Below are 22,474 nucleotides of genomic sequence, written 5' to 3' on the forward strand. Positions count from 1 at the left end.
AGAATTAGCTCGACAACTGGACACAGCCCCCACTGGTTTCGTTGTACACAAATGGTTTCCATAATCACCAGATCTCACGTTTCTGCTGTGGTGGAACGGGAGATTCACAACATAGATGTGCAACAGCTGCATGATGATGCTTTCATGTCAACATGGACCAAACTCTAAGGAAACCTTCTAGCATCTCGTTGATATGCTACGAATAATGAAGCCAGTTCTGAAAACCAAACAGGTCCAACCTGGTACTAGCAAAGTGTACCTCATGAGGTGGCTCTGAGCGTATACTTTTGTGCTACTATCTCAGATTATTAGCTCATAGAGAGTATACAGTATTTCAGGAAGATACTCTGCAGTTGTTCCAATCATATCCTCAGGATCTTTTTTATTATACTTTTTATGTAAAAAGATATAAAAAAATATTTGATTACATTTTACAAACTGCATGTCATGTGGTTTTAAAATACCGAACAGGATGTTGAGTCCACACTTCCAACTCCATCAAGACAATATATATATCACACACTACTCCTACCACCGAAACACACACAGTCAGTTTTACAGAGGTGCGTTCAGTAAAGTGTTGCTGTGTAAAGGGTTAGTGTCTTCAGAAGGGGGTTAAAATACAGATGTGACGGGAGTCAAAGCAGTTTCCACAGAGTTGTGAGACCAGATCACTGAGATGTGGCGGTTTGCTCCGGTGGCCTGATGCGACAGCAGACGGCGACGCCTGCCGCCCCGTCCTCTCCTGTTGCACTGTGGACATGGCATCTGTTGCCCTTGGCAACTGGCCCCAAGATAGCCGAGCCCTGAGAGATGGCGTTGCAGTCTGTCAGAGTCCAGCCGGAGGGACAGGAGACCTCGACCTGCAAGGGAACCACAGCACTATCAGAGGAAAAGTCCGGGATACGATTAAACTTATGTCTCACATTCAATGTTGGCCATTAGTTGGTCCCTAGAGTACAGACTCATTTGCAAAAATAGGACTCCTCTAATTTCAGGTGAGGATCTGGTTGCTGGCAAACCCTGGTAATGTGTTTCATGTGTGCACCACTCACAGATGTTCCTCATAAAAAATATATATATATATATATATATATCATATAGAACAAAAGAAGCTACTTGGATGATTGGTGAAACATCTTAACATCTTCAAACTAGTTTTATCTTTGAATATGCCGTGACCTGAGTGAGAACCTTTACAGACGCATCTAAAGTTCTTCACCTGGTGTTTGTCACCGGAGACGTTTTCCAACAGGTGACACTCGAGAGATGGAGCACGGCAGCATATTGCATGAGACGTGACTCCGTGTTTCGCCATGCAGCGACTCCCATGGCCGTGGTGGGGGCGTGAGTCAGGAACAATGTCAGCAGAGGACCAAGATGTGCACCCTGGAGAAGAATGAGTCGCAGGTTACTGAAGTTTGAGCAACGAAACAGGTATTACCACTTTCAAGGAAGGAAGGAGATCCTCAGTGGTCCAGGGTGATGGACAGTTCAAGGAGGTTAATGTAAAACCATCTGAGCGCTATAACGGCATTTGAAAACCTGCTCTTTACAGCAACAGAGTTGGCATTTATGCCGGCCAGACTACATTTTCTTTCCAGTGCGATTGCCATGGTAACTAACATAAGTGATGGCGATGTTCTAAATTCAGCTACATGGTTTAAAGAGCAGTTAATATCCAGCACTGTGCTTGAGATACTAGTTCTGCTGGCTTTAACACGTCAGCAACCAATCCATTCAAAGGAACTGGAAGACATTCTGGGAAAGAGGCTTATCCGCGCTCTTGCAGAGTAATTTCTCCATCAATGGAAACTGTGGCCTAGCTTAGAATTGAGTCTGGAAATAGGGGGTAGGGGACCAAGTGCCCAGTAGAACATCTGTCAACATCCAAGGTTCACTGATAAGTTAAATAATTATGGTGTAAGGTGCATTTTCCCTCATTTACAGTCACAAGGCACCATGGTTCATGTAGGTGCTTACTACCATGTCATTATTTAGATGTTAGTGAAGTCAGTTTGTTATTTATAGTTGTAGTATCTCTTTAAAGGTTGCTGCATTTTCTCTGTATTGAATGGTGGTTTCCTTGCAGCACGATTCTGGTGGATGTAGGACTCTGCCAGGGCTGCCTCAGACTGATTTCTGCAGATGATGCAGTCCCGTTGGTTTCAGCAAGCAGCTCCAAGTCTGAGGCCATGGCCATGAACTTTGTGCAACCACAGAAAGGACGGCAGCGTGAATACGAGTGACTAAAATTGCGTGCCTCCGTAGGATGGCTGGGCTCATGAGGAGCTCGGACATCCGGAGGGAGCTCAGAGTAGAACTGCTACTTCTTTGTGCCAAAAGGGACCAGCTGAGGTTCATGGGAGCCTCCCTTTGGAGGTTTACTGGGAGGAGACCCCAGGGTCAACCATTCCCTGAAGGGATTGTATATCACAACGGGATCCTTCAAGAACTACTGGATTGTGTTCCTGAGGAGAGGCACATCGGGAATAACTTGCCACCACAAGGGAGCCTCAGATATTCAGATGATAATGGATGGTCTGCATTACATAGAGCTTATAGTTAAGATAAATAAAATACTGTATAAATAGAAGCAACTGCTTGTCGAGCATGGCCACCAATAGTAGAAGTTGAAACCATGTCATGTCTACTCGTTCAATTTAATAGCTTCATGAAGTAGCTGTAATTTGTTCAAGAGGGAGCAGCTGGAATTCTCCATTGTTTCTGCACCACTTGTTGCAGTTGTGAGCAGGCTGTACTGGTGACTCACCGGTCAGGTGGTGCTGTGGGCCGACACACACAGCGTCTTGTCCCGGCTCAGGACTAGCATGGACCTGGCACTGCAGGCCGCTGATCACACAGCAGCGGGCCACAGCGTACACGCCTTTACCCGCCGGCCCGTTAAAGGCGGCACACTCCATCCGCCCGCCGCTCATCTGTGAACACAAAGATGGAGACTTACCATCATCTTTCACTGAGATCATTCCAGAGGTAATACCGGGTGTGGGTGAACTCACGGTGATCGTTTCCCCAGCACGGACACCGTCAGGAGCGTAGCTGCTGCAGCCCATCATTTCCTCCCCCCGGCGACAGCGGCTGATAGCTCTGTCGGTGCTTGCGTCCCCTGACCTCTCAGACCACACTGAGCGACACAGAAGCTCCCCATCTGCGCACAGGAATAGGCTCGCAGTGTGAGCAGCACATGGACACCGCGCGCTTCAGCGTGAGATTAAGGGTTCTGAGTCACTAACTTGAAGTTGTCTCATTGGCAGAAGGCATAGCGGCCACCAGGTTTGGAGTGGTGAGACGGTGTGTGTCCGACAGGGACAGGAAGTTGATGGTGTCGCCGGTAGAGTAACGCAGCATCATCTGCAGGACATGCACCGGTGACGCAATCTGACTGGACGAGAGGATGACTGCTGCCACGCCTATACGTTAACGCACAAAACAAATAGCACATTTATGCTGTGCAACTTTGTGTGTATTTCATGCATGTGTGTGTGTCCGTGTGTGTACCTGCAGCATGAGCGGCAGCCTGGGACGTTCCACTGCGAGAGGTGAAACAGGTGCTGCAGTCACTGCTGGCGCTGACAATGTCGTCTCCAGGTGCGAACAGATCAACGCAGCGGCCGAAGTTGGTGCCCCCCGCTCCCTGGGACATGAGCTGGTCCACTGAGTTGACTGCCCCCACTGTGATCACCTGCTCACACACAAAGACAATGAGGCGTGGTTCAGGTGAGGGTTGGTTCCTGTATGAGAGGGCACGAGAGCCTGAAGATAAGGTCACCTCAGGCTCAGCAGCAGGCGAGTAGAGGCAGGCGTCGTCTCTGTAGTTCCCTGCTGCGGCGATGACCACAGCTCCATTAACCACCATATCTCGACAGGCTGCGTTTAATGAGCGGCTGAGGCCACCGATGAAAGGCAGCAACACGATCACAGCTTCCACTGGACGTTCAAGTAAAGTCGCCCTGATGTACTCCATCCCTGAAGGACACAGGACAGAAATGAAAGATACTGTTTTGAGCTAAATGCTAACGGTTGACATTTGGGAACTGGTATTAAATAAAAGTATGGAATCACAATCCTTCTTTTAATAGATGTTTTTCCCAAAGATACACACCTCATGGTGGCATAAAAGGGATCAAGAAGACTTATCCTAGTAAGTCAGGTCTAGTTAGACAAAGTCAAGAGATGTGGCTTGGCTCTGAACATCTTGGAGATCTACCTGCCAGAGCTCCTGACACTGTCCCCTTCCCCTGACAGTTGAGCACACGGACCAGGTTAACACCAGCACCTCGAGCAACGCCTGAGTCCGATCCAGTCACAACGCCTGCCACGTGTGTGCCATGACTGTCGCACTGGTTGGCCTGCAGAGGAGGAAAGGTTTGGGCATCACGGTCAAACAGACGTATCGTCTCGAACGTGCACAGGTTCGCTTTCTGCGTGCGCGTCACCTGTCTGTGAACTCTGGCTCCATCCTCCTCAGGGACGTCGTCGAAGTCTGTGATGAGCACTCGTCCTTCAACCTCCCTGTGGGAGGTCTGGACGCTGCCATCCATCAGATACACCTCCGCCATCCCTCCATCATCTGAAAGGGGCAGACAGTGTGTGAAAGGGACATAAAGCTAAAGGGAGGTGGAGAGCTTTGCTTGAAGGTCAGGAGGCTGGTCTTTATTGCTTGGAGTCAAGCAGCATTAAGCATGGTTTGACATGACAAATTCAATAAAATCTTATTTTTCATTAGTATTATAATTGTTCTCATGTTGTAGTGTCAGAGGGGACTTTTTATGAGGGTTTAACTTCACTGGAAGTTCTTTTGGAGCCTGGATCCTCTATGAAAGCACAGGTAATGTATGTGAGTTTCTGTACCGTAAATTCATGTTTACTGTCCAATAAGCTTCATCCGTAAACTTAAACACTTTAGCATTTATGGTTAAAAATGACTTCAATTTCATAAGAGCTGTTCCCCTGAAGCTGCTGTCAGATGTAATGTGTGGCAGGGTCTGACAGAGATGTCGTTCCTGGGTAAACAGTGCAGGGATCACTGTATAATCAGTTCACAGAAACATCTGTGCATGCCCACCTGCAATTAAAGGTTGCCATGGTGATGGATACTGTCGAGTTACTGCTTGGTCATTTAACGGAGATTAGGCTGAGAGGAAACCTGTCAAGCTCTTTGACTTATTGCTCAAAGACTGTAATTTATATTGCTAACATTTTTATACAGTGAGAGAGGAGACTCTACCAAATGTCTTTTTGTAATAAAAACGTCATACATAATGTATGAATCTGTACAGATCTAAAGTTATGTTGCCTTCTTTTTTATTTAATAGTTAGTATTTAGTTTTTATTTGGTTAGAGACAGAGACTGACTCACTGGGAGGTCTGTAGGTTCCATTTTCGGAGATGCCGCCATGAGGCAGCAGTAACCTCTGCAGGTTCCAGGGGGCGCTCTGGGCAAAGATGGATGAGTCCTCCTCTACGTAATGGACATGAGGGAGCTTCATCACCTGATACAAATACAAACGAAGACTTCATTGTGTATCTGAAGGAAAAAATAAATCTAACAGCTCAATAAGAACACAGAACTAGATCAGTTTGTTTCTTGTTTGGAGTTGCCACATCCAGCCACGCTTCATGCTTTCTGTGAGGTTCAACAGGGTCCTGTCCTTGGTCTTCTTTTTTTTCACCTTCTTCAACTTTCAGTGTCTCAACAAATCTACTGATTACTTTAAAGTTCTTAAAGTACTACTCGAGACGTCCAGTTGAGAGATACATATAATAACCTCTTTGTAATAACTTCTTTGCCCCAGCACCGCCATTTTAAGACTCTAGTCTGCTTTGAATATCCTACAGAATTGCAGCCATTATTCACTCATCTGATTCTTTTTGTTTTGATCTCAGCAGGCACAATGTCCACAGACTACAGCTGCAATGAAACGCTGCTGCCAAGCCTTTGACAAGCCCTGTGAATAAACGAGAAAGGGGGGCGACCCAGATGGCTCTCCTTTGACAGATTTTGCAGTGACAACCATAAAGCACCTTAAACTTGTGGCGAAGGCCCTACAATACACCAACCCCCCAGAGAGGGCACCTTCTATCTACCCTGTGACTGATTTCACTACTTTTTACTAGATTTGGATCACTAGGTCACTAGACACCCACCAGGCATTACATTACGACCACCTGCTTAATATTGTGTAGGTCTCCCCAGTCGTGACTCTTCAGAGAATGGATGTGGGCCTTCTGAGGGTGTCCTGTGGTGTCTGGCGACAAAATGTTGTTAGTGCAGCTTGAATGGAGGGGTTTCTGGTATTTGATCAGTTTAGGATCTAGTGAATATGGAGGCCAGGGCTTGTACTGTTTTTCATGTTTTTGATTTGTTTCAGGATAAAGTTGGGTTCCACATACGTTCTGTAATATCCTGTCTAGATGTTCACCCTAGAACCCTTTTTTTTATCGCTTTCTCCTCATTAATTGTAAATCTGAACTTTTCTGATTCTGGGATTTATTCACCTATATTCTTGCTACTGTATTTGTTCGAGCCCTCACTCTGATTAATCGTTTGCTTTACTGTTGGGCATGTCCTCAGGTGAAGCAGTTACCAGGTAAAGGACGTCGCTACTCATCTTGACCAGGAAGCCACGCAGAGCTCCAGAGTAGGTCTGCAGGATCTCCAGCGGGTGGCCTCTCCTGGTTGCCCTGGATCGCAGCCTACTGATGGTCCTCTGGACGTGAGACTCGTGCGTCCCCTGTCGCAGTATGACTAAATACTGACCAGGCATGCGCCATGCCGCCTGGGGTACAGAGCAAAGGACATACAGTGACAGGTGATCTGCGCGTCTCCATGCAAGAGAAATGAGGCACGCTCAAGAAAAAACTTTTTTTTGTCTTATTTAAATGTTACTTAATCCTCTGCAATAGTCGATCAATGTTATATTTTTAGCACTGTTTTACAGACATAACAGGGAATGTGCAGCCTGTGTGACAGTTAATTTTCTGGGGGAATTTCTGGGGAGTGAGCGCACATGTAACTGGGGGTTGATGTGTATTTCTTGTCAACATTTTTTAACTGGATAAACCATTGTTCGTTTGACCAAATTCTTTCTTCTAAAAGACTGCGATACCCAGGTTAATTATTGCGCATCATGGTGAGGAATCCTCCATTAACAATGAGTAAAATGTGCACTACACTCATGCTGATGATAATGACTTAAATAGAGGAGATGCGCTATGAAGCCTCTGACGCAGTGGTTGCGCCTTTTTTCTTTCTTTTTTTTACCTTGTTGCACCTGAGGAACTCAGCAGCGGGCTCCGCTCCGGTTTCAGACTGAGTCCCGTCCTCGAGGCTCGGGTCCAAGATCATCTCGCCGTCCTCGGGGTAGTCCTGCGCGCACACGGCCAAAGATGCGCACAGACACAGCGCCCAGCCAAACCAGCCGGAGGTGCGACGCATTCTTCACACCTCTTGAGCGGTTCCCAGTAAAATGATCAGGGTAAATACTAAACCGCAGCACTGATGAGAGTTTTAATTTCAGCCTGACTTGTCCAGATGTGACACTGTCTCCGACCGCCGCGCGCCCAGTGTGCCCGACACTCGGATAACGTCTCCAAGCATCTATTCTGATTTTGAGGAGGGAAAAAAATCAAACAATTGATTCTTATAATTTAAGGCGGAGACTGGTGACGTCTCCGCGGCTCACGCCACTGCTTTTGTATCGAATGATTGTCCTCGGTTAAAAACACCTCTCACTGTGGAGGAGTCATGTTTCATGCTCCCCCCGAAACCACCCTGTAATTATTGCATGTCAATCTGAGAAAACACGTCCTCTCAGCTCCAGCTGATGTGCTGATGCCGTTTTACTGCACTTAATGTGAACAAGATGAGTTATGCGTGGAAGTGCGGGCCTAAGTTTGTTTCGCCGCTCGTGCTTATTGTGCGCAAAGAAGGGGGATCCTGTTAATCGCACGAGTATCTGTGGTTTATTTTTTTTTTAATTAATAATTTAATTTGATTGTAGCCCAGTCTGTTTAAACAGTTGGTTCAGAGGCGCAGGATGCACCACAAAACTACAGACTCCATATTAAACTGCAGCAAAACAAGTTATAAAGAGGAGCACAAACTTTAACTCTTTTTGTTGTTGTTGTTGTTGTTGGTTTCACACACAACCTGATCACTTCACTCTTAATGACGGAGTAGGCTACTTCTCAGCTAAGTCTGACAAACTAATATAACCAGGGTGAGATCAGTATTTTCAGTCAGGTGTAGGATCAAGTGATTCTAGTCTTTATCTTTAATAAAGGAGGAACTAAAGCCTAACTATGGGAAATGAAGGATGTTTTCTTTTTTTTTTTTTTTTTTGGAATTCACCTCCTCCATGCAACACTTTCAAGAAAGTGGCATTATATTCAATTATTGTCAAACTCACTGTCCCACGTGTGGACTGCTTTCCCACGTGTGGACTGAAATTTCTGTTTCTCTTTTCGCATTCCTCTAATTCTAACCCCAACCTAATTGCAACCAGTGTCCCAAAAACCAAGGGTTAACAGGTTCTAACTATCAAAAACCCGCGAGGCCCCACAATGATAGAATGTCCTCAAAAGTATTTAATGAACAACTGACTTCTGCATAAAAACAAGAACACACACTCACACATTTTCTCAGTCTTTCTTTCTTTGGCATATTGTGAATAGTGCCATCTTCTGGGACCAATACATAACACATATTCAGCTTTATTAACCACTTCAAAATAATACATAGTCAGTTATTTCCCTGTATAAAATAATACAAACAACGTCATGTGTGTGTGCGACGCCGGCACCAGAGGCTCTCGTCCCCGTCCTGAGAGCAGCATTGTGTCAGTGATGTGTCCTGTGACAGCGGTGTCCGTCCCTCAGACCAGATGCAGTGCTGGACAGCTGTGACACTGACTCTTTAGGGCCTCGGGGAGAAGTGTGCTACTCCCCGACTTTTGGCCACCAAAACCTGGCAGAGCCTCAGCGCGCCTAAGATGAATTCGAAAAGGAGGGAGGTGGGGGAGGAGGAGGGGGAGGAGGAGGAGGAGGAAGAGGAGGAGGAGCAGGGAGTAGCGGGGATGGACAGAAATAGAAGTAGTGCTCCAACATTTTGTCCTCATTTTCTTACTTCTTGCTTCAGAGGCGAAGTTTCGCTGAGCGCGCACCTCTTTATCTGGCTGCTGAAAGCTAATTTAATAACAAACACTCACTCGCGCCGGAGCCGCGCGAGCACGACACCCCTCTCCAACCACTGGCCACTCCTAATAAATGAGCCTCGAGTGCTTTAATCAAAGGAACAATTAACGGCCTCGCGTCCTCGTGTTTCCAGCTAATCGGCCCCATTCAGTCACGACCTTTAGGTCAACATCTCTCCTTTTAGCCGCCTTCCACTTCTAACAACCTCTCTCCATTAAGCAAAGACTTGAAGATAATAAAACGAGCATCTACAGTGAATCAGCGCCGACCCTCCCAGCCTTTCCTAGACACATCACTACTGTTCACCCACAGCGAGATGGTCACTTAGCAATCTGAGATCCACAGACAGGCCACCGGGAATCATTAAGACGTCCACGAGCACCCACTTGTGTGTGGCCCATTTAGGATGCGCTGTGTGAGTGTGTGCAGGACAGTACCTTTCATCTTTTCCTTCGGCTGCAGCGCGCACTAGATCTGCTCTGCTTTTCTCCTGGTTCCTAGGAGCCACAATGACCTGACAAGTACACACCATCCATTACCAAATCTATTTCCTCTTGGCAGCGTCTCTACCCCCACCACCACCCCCCAACCCGACGCCCGCACTGTGCTGTCTACCTTAGGATAGCACTGGCACAGGCTCCACGCGGTCCCGACACACACCATGACGATGCCCAGAGCGCACATGGTGGCGTAGACGTGGGGCCGCTCCTGCGTCATGATGAAGAGGCCGACTGCTGCCACGCTCAGCCCCGCCACTATCAGGCCGTACCGGTACGGTTTCCCCTCCGTCATCGCTTCGGCCGCGGCTGCTGCGTGGAGCTCTGTGCGGACTTGAAACTGAGACACCTGTCGAGCAGCGGGGAAAGACTCTGTGTTGGTCTGTGTCAGGGCTTGAAGGTGAGGGTGGAGAAAAAGGCTGTTAGGGTTCCACTCTGCTGCTTATTACAGCCTGCAGACAGCCCACCAGGTCAGGTATAAAATTGCAGGTGTGTGTGTGTGTGTGTGTGTGTGCACCTGATAGGTCACCTTGCCGCTAGCTGCTGAATCTACTCGGCTCCTGAGCAGTACTGAGTACCTGAGTGAGTGTTTACATTTGCTTGGTTTGAACACACACACACACACACACACACACACACACACACACACACACAAAAAGTAGATATTTATCTTCTCTGTCCTTCCAAGGTTCCTTTCTATTGGATAAACAGCTCATTATTCGTAGGAGTCGAGCAACCCTCTGAGAGCTCTGTAGCTATTCATTAACACACGTTTATAGGAACATCACAACACAATTATACAGTGGACATTCTGCAAACAGTGGATACAAAGCGATGAATAACACTGTGCTGTTAACATTCTGCTGTCACTGGTTAAGGCACTTAATGCACTGGAACAAACAACAGAACTGGAGTAAGTGCAGCTGTAAGGAAAGTTCTTATCATAAGAGTGCGTAGCAGCCACAGTAGTAGGTCACTGGCAGACCAATAAAATATCTTAATTGGGTTTCTACAAGAGACTTGCTGCCTTTCCATTAACATAAACCTTGTTGATAGATCATTCCTGGTCTCAAGAAAGGCCCTTAGGGCGCAGAGTGAAGCACTTGTAGTAATCACTTCGATTACTTTCCCAGTCAGTCACGCACACGTGGTGGGTGGACGTGGAGGCTGCACCGGTGCCCCGGTCCGTACGAACATTAAATCTTTGTCCGGCTGCAGTCTTTCCCTGCTGTTTGGCTTGTGTTTGGGAGCAGCGTGGCTGCCTTAAGGCACAGGAGAGGCCGGCGACAGCGCGCTTCACTGATAGCACCGATCGTTCGCTCAAGGTTCTCGCTGGAAAACGGAAGCCCGAAAGGCACTGACATGAATGCGGGACGTGCACCGGTGGGGTGGGGGTGGGGGTGGGGGGGTTAAAGCTGCTCGCTCTGCTCCTGGCTCTTCATCACCGTGTCGTAGGACGGGGGCGGCTCCATCGTCCACGGCGGAGGGGTGGAAGGCAGGGAGGGCTCCGGATCCGGCGTCCTGCTGACGGAGTCCGCCGACATCTCCCGACGAATTCGGTCCAGCCTCCTGAAAACAGGAAGCCAGAGAGGCAGTGGGAAATTAAACACTTCTGGGGTTCACATTTCAGCCGATGCTCGACTTCCTGCTTTCAGCAGTTGAAGTGTTCAGCTAATAACATTTCTCCACGGGGGGAAACTTTTAAGTCAACTGCCTTTTTTTGCGACTTTCAGCCTGTACATAAGCTCTGCTCGGTGTTCGCATGAACGCTTCCAGTGCTTTCAGCAGTTCAACTGACTCGGCCTTTTCAGTGATTGAAATTTAGGTAACACTTCAGCATTTAAGCTTTGTTCACAGTCTACACCGTAGACATGGTGTAACTGTAGTCTGTGACAGCCATGTCTCCAGGAACGGTAACGCAGACCACAACAGCCATTACTGCCATTATTCATTTAGCACGTCCACTGCTTTAAGCACCTAAATGGATACTCAGCCTTTTCTGTGAGTAAAATTTAGACAGCACTAGGACCTAGACGAATGCACTGCACCATTTGTCTCACACATAAACTCCTCTCAGCATTTAGAAGAATAGAATTTTTATTGTCGTTATATAAACAGAAACAGGAGGGGAGCCGCTGCTCCTCGGGTGCACCACGACATCACACATGAATAATATAAAATATTACAAAATTGATTCCGTAGTGCCATTTGTTTCCATCCAGTGAACATTTCAACAATCTTATGCCTTCCAGACACTTTAGTGAACTCCTTTCATTGTGTACATTTCAACACTCATTCGTCAGTGCTCACTTATTTACGCTCCAGCTCCTTCCATCGCAAACTCTTGTGACCTTGACTTCCGCCTTTTTCGCAGATTTTAACTCAGCGGCCGATTTCCACCTAGTGCCTGCTCTTCACCTCACACCTCCACACCTTTCTGCTCCCACACACCAAACAAGCGAGCCTTTTCCGGGGGTTACGCTTTCGCTCACTTTTGCTCGACAAACTCCTCTCCCGGCAGCTGCTCCTTTACTCGCGGCTTTTCCACTAATGCATTTCAACTTCCAGCAATCGCGCCCAACTCCCCCAGTAGAAAATACTGTCTGTGGTTCGGCCTCGCACATTTGGCTTACTGTAAATTGAGCGTGCATTTCAACAGTTTGTAATCCCTCAAACAGAGCTTTTATCCGTACTTTACAGTCATCAGTCTGCGTCCTGTCTGTGTCTGGAGGCAGAAAAAGTCTTCATGACGAAACCCGTGCTCTTGGCGTCTGTCTTCCACGGCGCCGGCTTTTGAGCAGAGCGTACCTTGTTTAAATTCACAGGCTATCGCGGATCACCTACGCCGGTGCCAGGGGGAGTCTGACTGCCACATGCATGTGTCTGCTGTTTTCTCCATTGTACTTGTGTAATCAGTCCATAATCAGAAGATCTGTTGCTTTCCCCCCTCCTCAGCATATGAGTTCAGAATTCCAATGTGCTTCACTGGTCTGTGTCAGACTCCGCACTATAACTAATGTGTCAGAGAGAACTATTCAACAACCCGAACCACTGGATGCCGTGCTCTGGTATTTGTCAGTAAGTGTGCTGATTTATCTCGAGCAACACCAGGGAAGCCTGAAAAGCAGCAGTGTTGGCTTATCTACAGAGAAAAAGGCTTTTCTGTGCCCATTGTTCTCTGTGCCAGGGTTTTTCCTGCCTGTTGGTGGTGGAGCTGCTCCGGCGCTTCAGACCAGGCTGAAACATATCCGCAACTATCAGATGGACCGCCGTCCGTCGCAATAATTCTCCCACTATAGCCACAACATGAGACCCACTTGTGGCTTTGAGGGATCTTGGTGATTACTGTACTGTTAGGTTTTGTGAGGACAAGGAGAAAGAAAGCGAGGAGTGTACTGAAAAGAGCGGAAAGTCTTCCTGTGACTACGCTGTGCAGCAACACCTACCGCAACCGCTGTTGATTGGCCTCGGTGATATGGAATGCGTTTCGATGTTTACACGTCCCAGCGGCCTGACGAGCACAGAAAGCTCCCTACTGATCGACCTATAAAACATCTACTACCGATGTCTTCTCTGCAGTGATTACAGTGAACATAACTGTTGATCACCGTTTATTAGAACAGTGGCGACACACCACAGCACAGGCATCAACTTCTCTAAGCACCATACTCTTCAACTAAACCAGACTTTTGTGTCGTTCGGCTAGTTTATAAGCTCACTTCACTGTTTGCACCAACTTGCAACACTGCTTTCAGCTCCTACACTTCAATTCAATTCTAAAATACAGATAACACCACACTGAAAAGTTGTTGGACCCACTTAAAAAAGTTACTTCAATTGGTAACATGCAATTTGTCAATTTTTTCAGTTTAAGTTTTAATTTTTTGAATTGATTTGAGTCAGATCCTGTTTATAATTTGAGTGCTTTTTTCCAAAAGTAAAAACCTTACAACCTGATAGTATGGTTTCAGGAAAGGTAGCTTTTATAGTCATCGGGTGAGAGGCGGGGTACACCCTGGCTTTCAGGACAAAAAAAAAGCCAAAAGGGGCCGAGAAAATCTGAAAAAATATCATGACCTCAGACGCACAAACACGACACCTAAAGAAACTTATCTCAAACACTTTGACTTGAATAAGAATAGCAGGTTAATCGAACAAAGTGTAATTTCAATTTATGTAATCCACGAAAGCAGAAAACTGAGTGAGATTCATGCAAAGCATTACATTACTACTACACAAATACACTTTTTAGAGTGTACAACAAATGTCACTGTTTGTTAACTCATACAGTAATCCAGAAGGAGCTGTAACACTCCATCAGACGACAGTACTGTTGGGAGGCTAATTGGAACACCTCAGCATGCAAAGACTGTCATCTGAGAGAGTGAACATGTTACACCTGCTGACTACTGGCATTGTAAGCATGTTAGCATGCTGACATTAGCACCTCGTATAACCTTACTGAACTGCTGGGACTTTTCATGCTGTTGGCTCCTGATTCTCAGTGTGGCGCTGCCACATGTTTTGTGTCTATTTGAATATTTTGTAGGCTCGAACAAATGAAGCTATCAAGTATTTCCATGTGGAAAACCTAAATAAAATATGTTCCACTTTTCTATCCTGATCCCTCTGATTCATTCAAGGATCCCACTGATCATTGGGAACCGTTGACTCACGCCGTCCCACGCAAAATAAAAAAAAAAGGTGAAAAATAATAAACCCAAAACTGAGCTTGTCTGAATGATCACAAGCCTGTTTCCCTCCTCTGCTGCCAAAAAGACTTTGTGCATGTGTACCTTTGTATGGCCAGGGCCTGCTGCGGGCTGAAGCGTGTGCCCGTCCGGGGGTGCAGGAGGAAGTGTCCGGGCACTGCTACCTGGAGATTCCTCTTGGCCATGCAGAGTCCACTAATAAGCAGGCCAATGCCGCCCAGGCCCAGGAGGAGCCCAAATATAAACAGCAGGACGGACTGGTAGTGCAAGCCAACGCCAAAGATCATGACCGCTCCAGCAGTGATCAGCAGTACACCCAGGTAGATCAGCGTGCCCTGGCTGACCGGCATCTCCAGAGCTCCTGCCTTCTAGGAGTTCTAGGACTTCCAGATACTCCTCACCTCCACCTCAGCCACAGTCAGTCTGCAGGAGAGACAAGGCAGGACTCAGTCTACAACTGCAAAAAAAAAAAAATGTGCGCACGCTGAGACTGGAGGGAGAAAACAAGGAAGAGAGCACCAATCAAAAAAGGAACCGACTTTAGTGCGAAACAACAGGGATATGTGCAACATGTAAAACATCTCTGCGTGTGCGCCTGTGCGCGTAGGAATAAACATCGATCCTCTCTCTACCTGATAAGAAGTCGCGGTGAGGAGCTGTTCAGCTGATGCGTGGGCTGAAAGCTTGACCATCACTCTTCTCCTTGTCATTAACTCTAACTCTCTCTGTGATCCCCGTCAGGCGTTCTCCCGAGCCCTGGAAAAAAAAACTGGGGAAAAACAGTCTGTCCGGCTCAGCCCGTTTATCTTGCAAATCCGCCTCTTTTCTCATGATGTGCTCCTCTGGCGCTTTGCTCTCCTCAGAAACGCATATCCGGTGTTGTGGAGAGGGCTATTACCGCACCGAAAATCTGCTGGGTAGGAGTTGGCGTCGCATGTGGGCCGCGTACTGGGAGATTTTCATCTGGCCGCAGCAGCAGGAGCAGAGACGTGCGCTGTGAGGAAGTGTTGAGGGTTTTTTTTTTTTTTTTGGCTTTTTTTTTTTTTTTTTTAATGAGGAAGGGTTTCAGTGACGACGAATGGAGGGCAGGGCGTGCGCACCGTCTGAACACTGTCACTTGGCCTCTGTTTAGGCAAGCTGTTTGTACAAGGAGAAGAATTACAGTCCCACACGAAGCGAGAATCTCTGCGTAAAAGCAGAATGGTTGATTGTAGGCTGCTCCGGACCACTGCTGGGGGTGGAGCAGGATGAGCCCTGCCTACTCTAAATGGAGGAGGAAATGACTGGTTTAATATTACTTTATTGATCACGAATAAGCTGAAGAGGCCGCACGCCCGCGCGTAGTCATCCCAAATCTGTCATTTGGCCCCCTTAAAGATGTTTCCTGAAGTCCACTGTTTCTCTATAATGTCTTAAAGGTGTTGACATTCTGACATTCAGATTGTTTTCTTCACATTTACGGATCCGGAGCTTACCAAAAATGATTACAATGATTGTTTTAGAGGTGCACAATAAATAATTTGTTCAACAGATATATATTTTGTGTGAAGATGGAGATTTTGTTTTTATATGGTTCAGCTTTATTGTTCTCTTTTGGTTAGCGAGACATCCAAGCCTTCTGTTTCACCGTTTCAACGGATATAGTCGAATAGACACTCTCACAGTGATTGAAACCATGTTGAATTGGCTTTTTCCAGCAGTAAAGTATATCAGTCACAGATGCATGCACATTCAGAGCTGTGAAAGAAACAGAAACTAAGGCGGTGGATCGGTTGGTATGTTAGCTGAAGTCAGATGTGCCACTGACGATCACACAACAGAGTTGTGCAGCATCTTGGTCCCCTTAAAATACTTGGTTGCAACGGTTCTACTGAAGTCCGAGGGCTGACAAAACGATACGTATAATTTCTCACTGTATTCATTTCTGACAGACTTCATCTGGAAATATTTTGTGTCTATGAAGAATTAATGACAAACAGTCTTCGTCCGCGGCAGCTGATCGAGACCACTACGTCAAAGCAGTCAAAGCTGATCATTCAGTGCTTTTATTGAGTCTATTATGGGATGAAAATAAACCTGCAGAGGCTACAGATATGCGTTTGTATTTGGGCTGACCACTCCTCAAATCCTTGACACTGTAGATTCCTACTAGTACATGAATGCCCCACATACACAACAAGGTCATGGCCTCTGCAAGTGGATACCCATGTTCATTGTAAAGGTACAGAATGTTTACCCTCAGTAGTCTTAAATAATGGAGATTGTGAGCCTTTAAAATAGTTGGAGTCTATCATTGCAATAGGTCACGTTGTAAGACTGAAGGCTCAGGCGCTTTTGCCAGTGAGCTATGAGTGGTCTGTCAAGCAGTGGAAAAACTCTGTTGGTCAGATGAGTCATTGTTCCCTTTCTTTCAACAAGCTGATGAGCACAGATGAGGAAAACATTTGTTCGGGGTTTCGGGCCTAACACTTAGAACAACGGCATTGTTTGATGGGCAAGAAGGCAACTGTCCTTTGCAATCACCAGGGGAGAGAGGAGGATTATCCAAACCTGTCCAACTGAAATCAAAGGAAATCCTGGATTTCCCGAGGGCGTCTGTTACTATGGCAACTGGCGACCTTAATCTAACCTGTTTACAGCAGGTTAATGTGATCTCAGCTCGTACCTTCTCAAGGCCGTTGGCTCATAAAGTTCAGCTTTGTACGCCTGTGCAAACCATTTTAATAATGGCTTGAGAAGATAAGAATTGCATTCTACGTCAGGGGCATTCGCTGCCACTTAATCTCAACATCAAGTAAAGTGTTGGGTAGTGGTATGGTGGTAAGAGATCAGCAGACGCCGGTTTCTGTCTATATCTGCTGCTCCGTGCCCCTGAACATTGCAGCTGTTGATCTGAATGTCGTTTGTAACTGATGTTGCCTGGTCAGTGTTTGCTTAGTTCAGCATAACGGCTTCAAGTCACTGAGATCAGTCATAAAATAGTCCAGCGTGTAACGCCCTGTAACATAATCACTTCCTAGACTTTTGTGTAGATTAAATCAGTTGAGGTACAACATGTACTGACTTATCCAGTAATGGAATTTATTTCTCTTAACAGCACCATGCAATGCTGAATTAAGTTCCTGGCTGTTTCATGTAGAGACAATTATTTGGTATCGAACTTCTCATCAGATTCTTGACAAGAGGAGAATAATCATGACTGCCTGTATGGATTACAAGTCAGATATCAAGTGAATACTTTATTTGTGGGTGAAGAATGTTATCACATCCGTTTTCAAGTGCACTTTAGCCGTTTTCTGAACACAGAAAAACTGTTGCTCACAAACACAAATACATGGAATGTCTTGGTGCTCTAAGTTGGTAAAGTAAGGCTGGACTCGGTGTGATTCTCCCTTTAACATATATTGGGGCGTGTGCTAACACCTGGATTGTAATTACAGGAATCATAGGGAACACATGCTGGGACCAAGAAAGAAGCATGCTTCAAGTGAGCGATACAGTTTGCTGCTGTCAGGAGACAGCCACTGTCGAGTCTGAGTAAAAGTATTGTGCCTATTTATCTTTGGTTTTGAAGTGAGGTGTCTCAGTCTTCCAGCATCACACCTCAAAGCTGATCTCTCTTGACTGTCCAAACAGGGGCTCTGTTGCCAGTTGGGTGTCTGAGTAAGCCCGCCGCAGGTGCGTGGAGCTGCATGTCGTCTTGATGGCAACCTCGTAGGGAGGAGGGGGGCCAAGCCACGGGGGAGGGTGAGGTGTTGGGCTAAAACCGCCGGAGTCCATGGGAGGGTAGTCAAAATCCTCACCACGAGCGTACTGCCTGTGGCGTTCCATCGTCCTAAATTCATGAAAAACAAGAAATCGTTTGAGGACGTTAGTCTGGAAACACAAACTGGTGCATAATAAAGTTCTGAGATATCTTGTAGAGACCAGATGCCAGACCGACTATGGAGTCGTATTCTGTCAGTAGTAGTCATGTTTCCAGGCAAATACAGGAATTGAGTTTCCCAAGGTAGCATGTAATTGACATTCTGTGGTGGTGAGGGATGATCTGCCCCTGTAAGTCATGTACATACAGCGTTTCTCTTCCACTGCCCCACCAGCTTATTTCATTAACTTGCACACAACTGGCAAAGCAGCAGGTCTGCTGCTGTGGTTCAAGTAAAACCTGCGCCGTCTAATTTGGATTATGGCGCAATAGTTTGACCTTGACACAAATACGCTTTTTTATTTTGCAGAGAGTCAGATTAAATGAGAAAACTAATTCATGTGTTAGCTTTGCTAAATATAAAGCTGCAACTGGTAGCCAGTTAGCTTAGCTTAGCTTAGCTTAGCTTAGCGTAAAGAGATCTGTCGGAAGTAGTTTGTCTGCTGACACTTCAGGCCTACAGTGACATGTTATATCTGTGCTATGAATCTATCTGCATGCCTGTGCTTAGCATCCCGTGCTATACACTAGATTAAAGTGGATTTCATCTTTTTCGGGGCAGACATTTTGATGCGGAATGCGGAATTCACGGTGGTTAGGTTTCCGAGCAAGTCATGGCAGTGAAATAGCATGGACCAAAGCATAAGAACACCTAAGTGGGATGCATCATTAATGCATTTGCACTCTCTCTACTGTGTCAAGTCAAAATGCCTGTGGTGAAAAAGATTTATTAGTGAGTCTAAGTAATATAAGTGGACAAATTTCATCACTTATGTTTACAACCAAATGCTAAGTAAGTCAATCAACTCCTTTCTGTAAGTTCATGTTCATCTTCTCTTCTAACTTTAAGTTTGAAAGCAAACAGGTCAGAATTTAACCACCTGGGTCTACCGTACCTAACAGTCTTAAATGCATTGAACCATGTAAAGGGAACATTAAACTGAACAAATTTTTTCCTTCACCCACCTGGGCAGGAACACTGACTGGGATTCTGGGAAGCGACTCCCCGGGGGAGTGAAGAGAGGGTGACTTGGGTAGTTGGTGTAGTCGTTGTATGGATAATGTGGGCACTCCGGGTCGAGCTCTCTGTGGTTATAGTTTCCAGCACTTTTGCTATTCATAGCCCAAAATAGCCCCATGATAAGTATGACCACCCCAAGCACCACGCAGCAGAGGGAGAAAGCCTGCAGGCGGCTCTGGTACGAGGCCAGGAAGGCTGTGGATCCTCCCGTCACAATGAGGAAGGCTCCGATGAAGATTGTTCCGTGGTGCAGGGAAGGCATCCTCCCCCAGGACTGTCAACTCTTTCTGAGGTTACTGTTTGGTGGTGACCGGCTGGATAGTGTCACTCACATATAAACAGTCCCACGGAGTGCACTCCCCATGCGTTGACAGTAAACAGACATCCAAATGATTCACTCCACAGTTACAGAAATCCTGCGGCTGAGAATCCTTCCTGAATCTTACTCGTTTGTTCCCTTGACTTCCATTTACGTAATACTCCTGATCAATTAGTCCGCGTGTTAGATCTTAGTCTTTGGCGCTCCGGCTCCCGCTGAAAAGAGTAAAAACTGATGGTTTGTGGGAAAACAAAGAGAGGTAGAGCTTTGATGCGCATCAGGCTAATGTTGAGTAGCCGTGTGTTTATCATCAAGGCAGATGGACGAGAGGACAGCAGAGCCCATTAAGAAATCTTTACTGGCGCCCCACCCTCCCTCTGTCTAATGTGTCTGAAGGGTACCACTTTAGCCCTGTGTGTGTGTGTGTAAGAGAGAGAGAGCGAGAGAGCGAGAAGGGGATGAATGAGTGTCTCAAAGCAATTTTTCTGAAAACAAATGGACATACTGGACATAAAACACAAAGGAATTTCAGCCTCCATCATTTTAGATGGCAGACCGTGAAACAGCTCAAGCCCTGAATTATTTGTAGTTATTGATAAAGTAAGTGGTGTTTTCAGACAAAAGTAAATTAAACCGAGTAAACTAATTTTATCCTGAAAAATGTTATTTAATACAATTTCACTGACTTAGTGGCCTGATGAATTAATTAGTGAATTTATTAAAGGGTTCACTGGTGATGCAGTGTCAGACAGACGTCTGGTGGGGTTACTGGTTAGTTTCTGATGAAGGCTGTGTACATGTATTTTTATTATTCTAATCAGAATTTGCCTAGGTGTCATTTTACATACTAAAACTGCTGGATATTTCTGGAACATTTGTTTTATTTACAGTGGTGTGAAAAAATGTCGTGATTTCTTAGTTTTTTTGTTCATCACACTTAAAGGTTTCAGATTGTCAAATTTCATCACATATTTAAGTATCAGTCAAAGATAACAGAAGTAAACAGAAAATGCAGTTTTTATATGAAGGTATTCATTATTAAGGGAAAACAAAATCCAAAACCTACATGGCCCTGTGTGAAAAAGTGATCAAGGTGATTGCCCCCTAAACCTGATAACTGTATTTATTATTGTATTTCGGCCACAGACTGATTCAGATCAGGACTTTGACTAGGCCTCTCCAAAGTCTTCATTTTGTTTCTCTTCAGCCATTCAGAGGTGGACTTGCTGGTCTGTTCTGGCTCATGGATCATGGATAATGGATCTTGGATCCTCCTCCTTCAGGATTTTTTTGGGAGACGGCAGAATTCATGGCTCCATTTATGATAATGATCATAAATGATTTATCACAGCAAGTCTTCCAGGTCCTGAAGCAGCAAAACAGCCCTAGACCATCACTCCAAAATGTTCAACTTCCGTCTCGTCAGTCCACAGAGTATTTTCCTAAAAGTCTTGGGGATCATCAAGCTGTTTTCTGGTAAAACTGAGATGAGCCTTTATGTCCTTTTTGCTCAACAATGGTTCAGGTCTTGTAGGTAATTTTTGTCGAGTCTCTTTCTTATTTTGGAGTCATGAACTCTGATCATAACTGAGTCAAGTGAGGCCTGCAGTTCTTTGGATGTTCTTGTGGGGTCTTTTGTGACCTCTTGGATGAGTCGTCGCTGATCTCTTGGGGAAATGTGTGTTGGCCAGCCACTATTGGGAAGGTTCACCATTGTTCCATGTTTTCGCTATTTGTGGATAATAGTTGTCACTGTGGTTCACATTAGAAATGACTTTATAACCTTCTCCAGACTGAAAGTCTAAGTTACTTTCTTTCTCATTTGTTCCTGAGTTCCTTCGTATCTCGGCATGATGTCTAGCTTTTGAGGATCTTTTGGTCTACTTCCTTTTGTCAGGCAGGTCTTGTTTAAGTGAGTTCTCGATTGAGAACAGGTGTGGCAATGATCAGGCTTGGGTGTGACTAGACAAACTGAACTTAGGTGTGATAAACCACAGTTATGTTTTAACAGAGGGAGCAAACAGTTTTTTAACAGAGGGCCATGTAGGTATGGATTTTTTTTTCCCCTTAAAAACTGCATTTTGTGTTTGCTTGTGTTATCTTTGTCTTATATTTAAATTTGTTTGATGATCTGAAACATTTAGTTGCGACAAACATGCAAAAAAGAAATCAAGAAGGATGCAAATACTTTTTCTTTTAGATATATTAAAATGTCATTTAACATAATACAAATAACGAGGGGAAACAGTAAAGAACAATACAATAACATAGACTATGACAAAATGAAAAAGACAAGGAGAAAAACAAGAAGAGTGATTGAGCTAAATGCATGCTAATAAGTTGAATAAACAGTTGGTTTCTGATGATCCCGTTGGCTAACGTTCAAAACCTTTCTTCAGTCCTTCTATGCTGTCCTAGCCACCAGGAAAATGTTTCTCTCTTTTTTTTTTTCAGGTAACAAAAAAACTATCATTATTAGCTACTGATGTATTTCGTAACCGCTGTTTATGCCTCCGCCAACAAGCTCATTTTTGTATGCCACAATAAGTACCTGTGTGATCATATGATAGACACAGTTTACCTTCTTCCATCCATATAATGTTCACCAAACTGCCAAAACCCCCCCCAGCTAAGGCGACAAGACAGCCTGTGTGCATAATTTTGAACAGTGCGCTCTAGAGCATTTTTCATTAAATGTTTGACAAAGGTGCTAAAGGTTCATCCTGAGGGGATCGTGGATGTTTGTAGATCCAGTAGCACTTTGGAAATGTTACGGTAATTTGA

General features: G+C 45.6%; 4 protein-coding genes across 6 annotated transcripts; all 4 read right to left on the bottom strand.

Annotated features, from left to right (window-relative positions):
• Window positions 1–356: 356 nt before the first annotated feature.
• pcsk9 (proprotein convertase subtilisin/kexin type 9) lies at window positions 357–7,606 on the bottom strand. The gene is made up of 12 exons (XM_047588173.1): window positions 7,286–7,606; window positions 6,609–6,800; window positions 5,381–5,513; window positions 4,458–4,591; window positions 4,229–4,370; window positions 3,791–3,987; window positions 3,520–3,703; window positions 3,255–3,431; window positions 3,021–3,169; window positions 2,774–2,939; window positions 1,223–1,389; window positions 357–863 (listed from the first exon to the last, which is right to left on the bottom strand). The coding sequence occupies exons 1-12, from the start codon at window positions 7,457–7,459 to the stop codon at window positions 672–674; spliced, it is 2,007 nt and encodes a 668-aa protein (XP_047444129.1). The 5' UTR covers window positions 7,460–7,606; the 3' UTR covers window positions 357–671.
• A 981-nt stretch (window positions 7,607–8,587) lies between these two features.
• bsnd (barttin CLCNK type accessory subunit beta) lies at window positions 8,588–10,020 on the bottom strand. Of its 2 annotated transcripts, XM_047588178.1 has the most exons (3): window positions 9,832–10,020; window positions 9,654–9,730; window positions 8,588–9,009 (listed from the first exon to the last, which is right to left on the bottom strand). In XM_047588178.1, the coding sequence occupies exons 1-3, from the start codon at window positions 10,006–10,008 to the stop codon at window positions 8,898–8,900; spliced, it is 366 nt and encodes a 121-aa protein (XP_047444134.1). In that variant the 5' UTR covers window positions 10,009–10,020; the 3' UTR covers window positions 8,588–8,897. The 2 variants fall into 2 exon arrangements, with proteins under 2 accessions (XP_047444134.1, XP_047444133.1); XM_047588177.1 differs by having other exon boundaries at window positions 8,588–9,730.
• Window positions 10,021–11,122: 1,102 nt separating this feature from the next.
• On the bottom strand, window positions 11,123–15,789 carry si:dkeyp-51f12.3 (uncharacterized protein LOC107988041 homolog). 2 transcript variants are annotated; one of them, XM_047588175.1, is made up of 3 exons: window positions 15,058–15,789; window positions 14,510–14,882; window positions 11,123–11,282 (listed from the first exon to the last, which is right to left on the bottom strand). In XM_047588175.1, exons 2-3 carry the CDS (start codon window positions 14,773–14,775, stop codon window positions 11,123–11,125), a joined length of 426 nt encoding a protein of 141 aa, XP_047444131.1. In that variant the 5' UTR covers window positions 14,776–14,882; window positions 15,058–15,789. The 2 variants fall into 2 exon arrangements, with proteins under 2 accessions (XP_047444131.1, XP_047444130.1); XM_047588174.1 differs by having other exon boundaries at window positions 14,510–14,848; window positions 15,058–15,786.
• Window positions 15,790–17,627: 1,838 nt separating this feature from the next.
• si:dkeyp-51f12.2 (uncharacterized protein LOC100151460 homolog) lies at window positions 17,628–20,037 on the bottom strand. The gene is made up of 2 exons (XM_047587665.1): window positions 19,317–20,037; window positions 17,628–18,260 (listed from the first exon to the last, which is right to left on the bottom strand). Exons 1-2 carry the CDS (start codon window positions 19,631–19,633, stop codon window positions 18,023–18,025), a joined length of 555 nt encoding a protein of 184 aa, XP_047443621.1. The 5' UTR covers window positions 19,634–20,037; the 3' UTR covers window positions 17,628–18,022.
• Between the last annotated feature and the right edge of the window lie 2,437 nt (window positions 20,038–22,474).

The sequence above is a fragment of the Mugil cephalus genome, chromosome 6 (genome assembly GCF_022458985.1).
Source record: "Mugil cephalus isolate CIBA_MC_2020 chromosome 6, CIBA_Mcephalus_1.1, whole genome shotgun sequence".
NCBI lineage: Eukaryota > Metazoa > Chordata > Actinopteri > Mugiliformes > Mugilidae > Mugil > Mugil cephalus.

Coding starts and splice junctions, on each gene's coding strand:
- pcsk9 (XM_047588173.1), bottom strand. CDS start 7,459: ATGCGTCGCACCTCCGGCTGGTTTGGCTGGGCGCTGTGTCTGTGCGCA. Junction 6,801..7,285: donor AGTTCCTCAGGTGCAACAAG/GTAAAAAAAAGA, acceptor TCTGTACCCCAG/GCGGCATGGCGCATGCCTGG. Junction 3,432..3,519: donor GGCTGCCGCTCATGCTGCAG/GTACACACACGG, acceptor GTTAACGTATAG/GCGTGGCAGCAGTCATCCTC.
- bsnd (XM_047588177.1), bottom strand. CDS start 10,008: ATGACGGAGGGGAAACCGTACCGGTACGGCCTGATAGTGGCGGGGCTG. Junction 9,731..9,831: donor TGTGCCAGTGCTATCCTAAG/GTAGACAGCACA, acceptor TGTACTTGTCAG/GTCATTGTGGCTCCTAGGAA.
- si:dkeyp-51f12.3 (XM_047588175.1), bottom strand. CDS start 14,775: ATGCCGGTCAGCCAGGGCACGCTGATCTACCTGGGTGTACTGCTGATC. Junction 11,283..14,509: donor CAGGCCCTGGCCATACAAAG/GTACACATGCAC, acceptor TCCTGTTTTCAG/GAGGCTGGACCGAATTCGTC.
- si:dkeyp-51f12.2 (XM_047587665.1), bottom strand. CDS start 19,633: ATGCCTTCCCTGCACCACGGAACAATCTTCATCGGAGCCTTCCTCATT. Junction 18,261..19,316: donor CAGTCAGTGTTCCTGCCCAG/GTGGGTGAAGGA, acceptor TCATGAATTTAG/GACGATGGAACGCCACAGGC.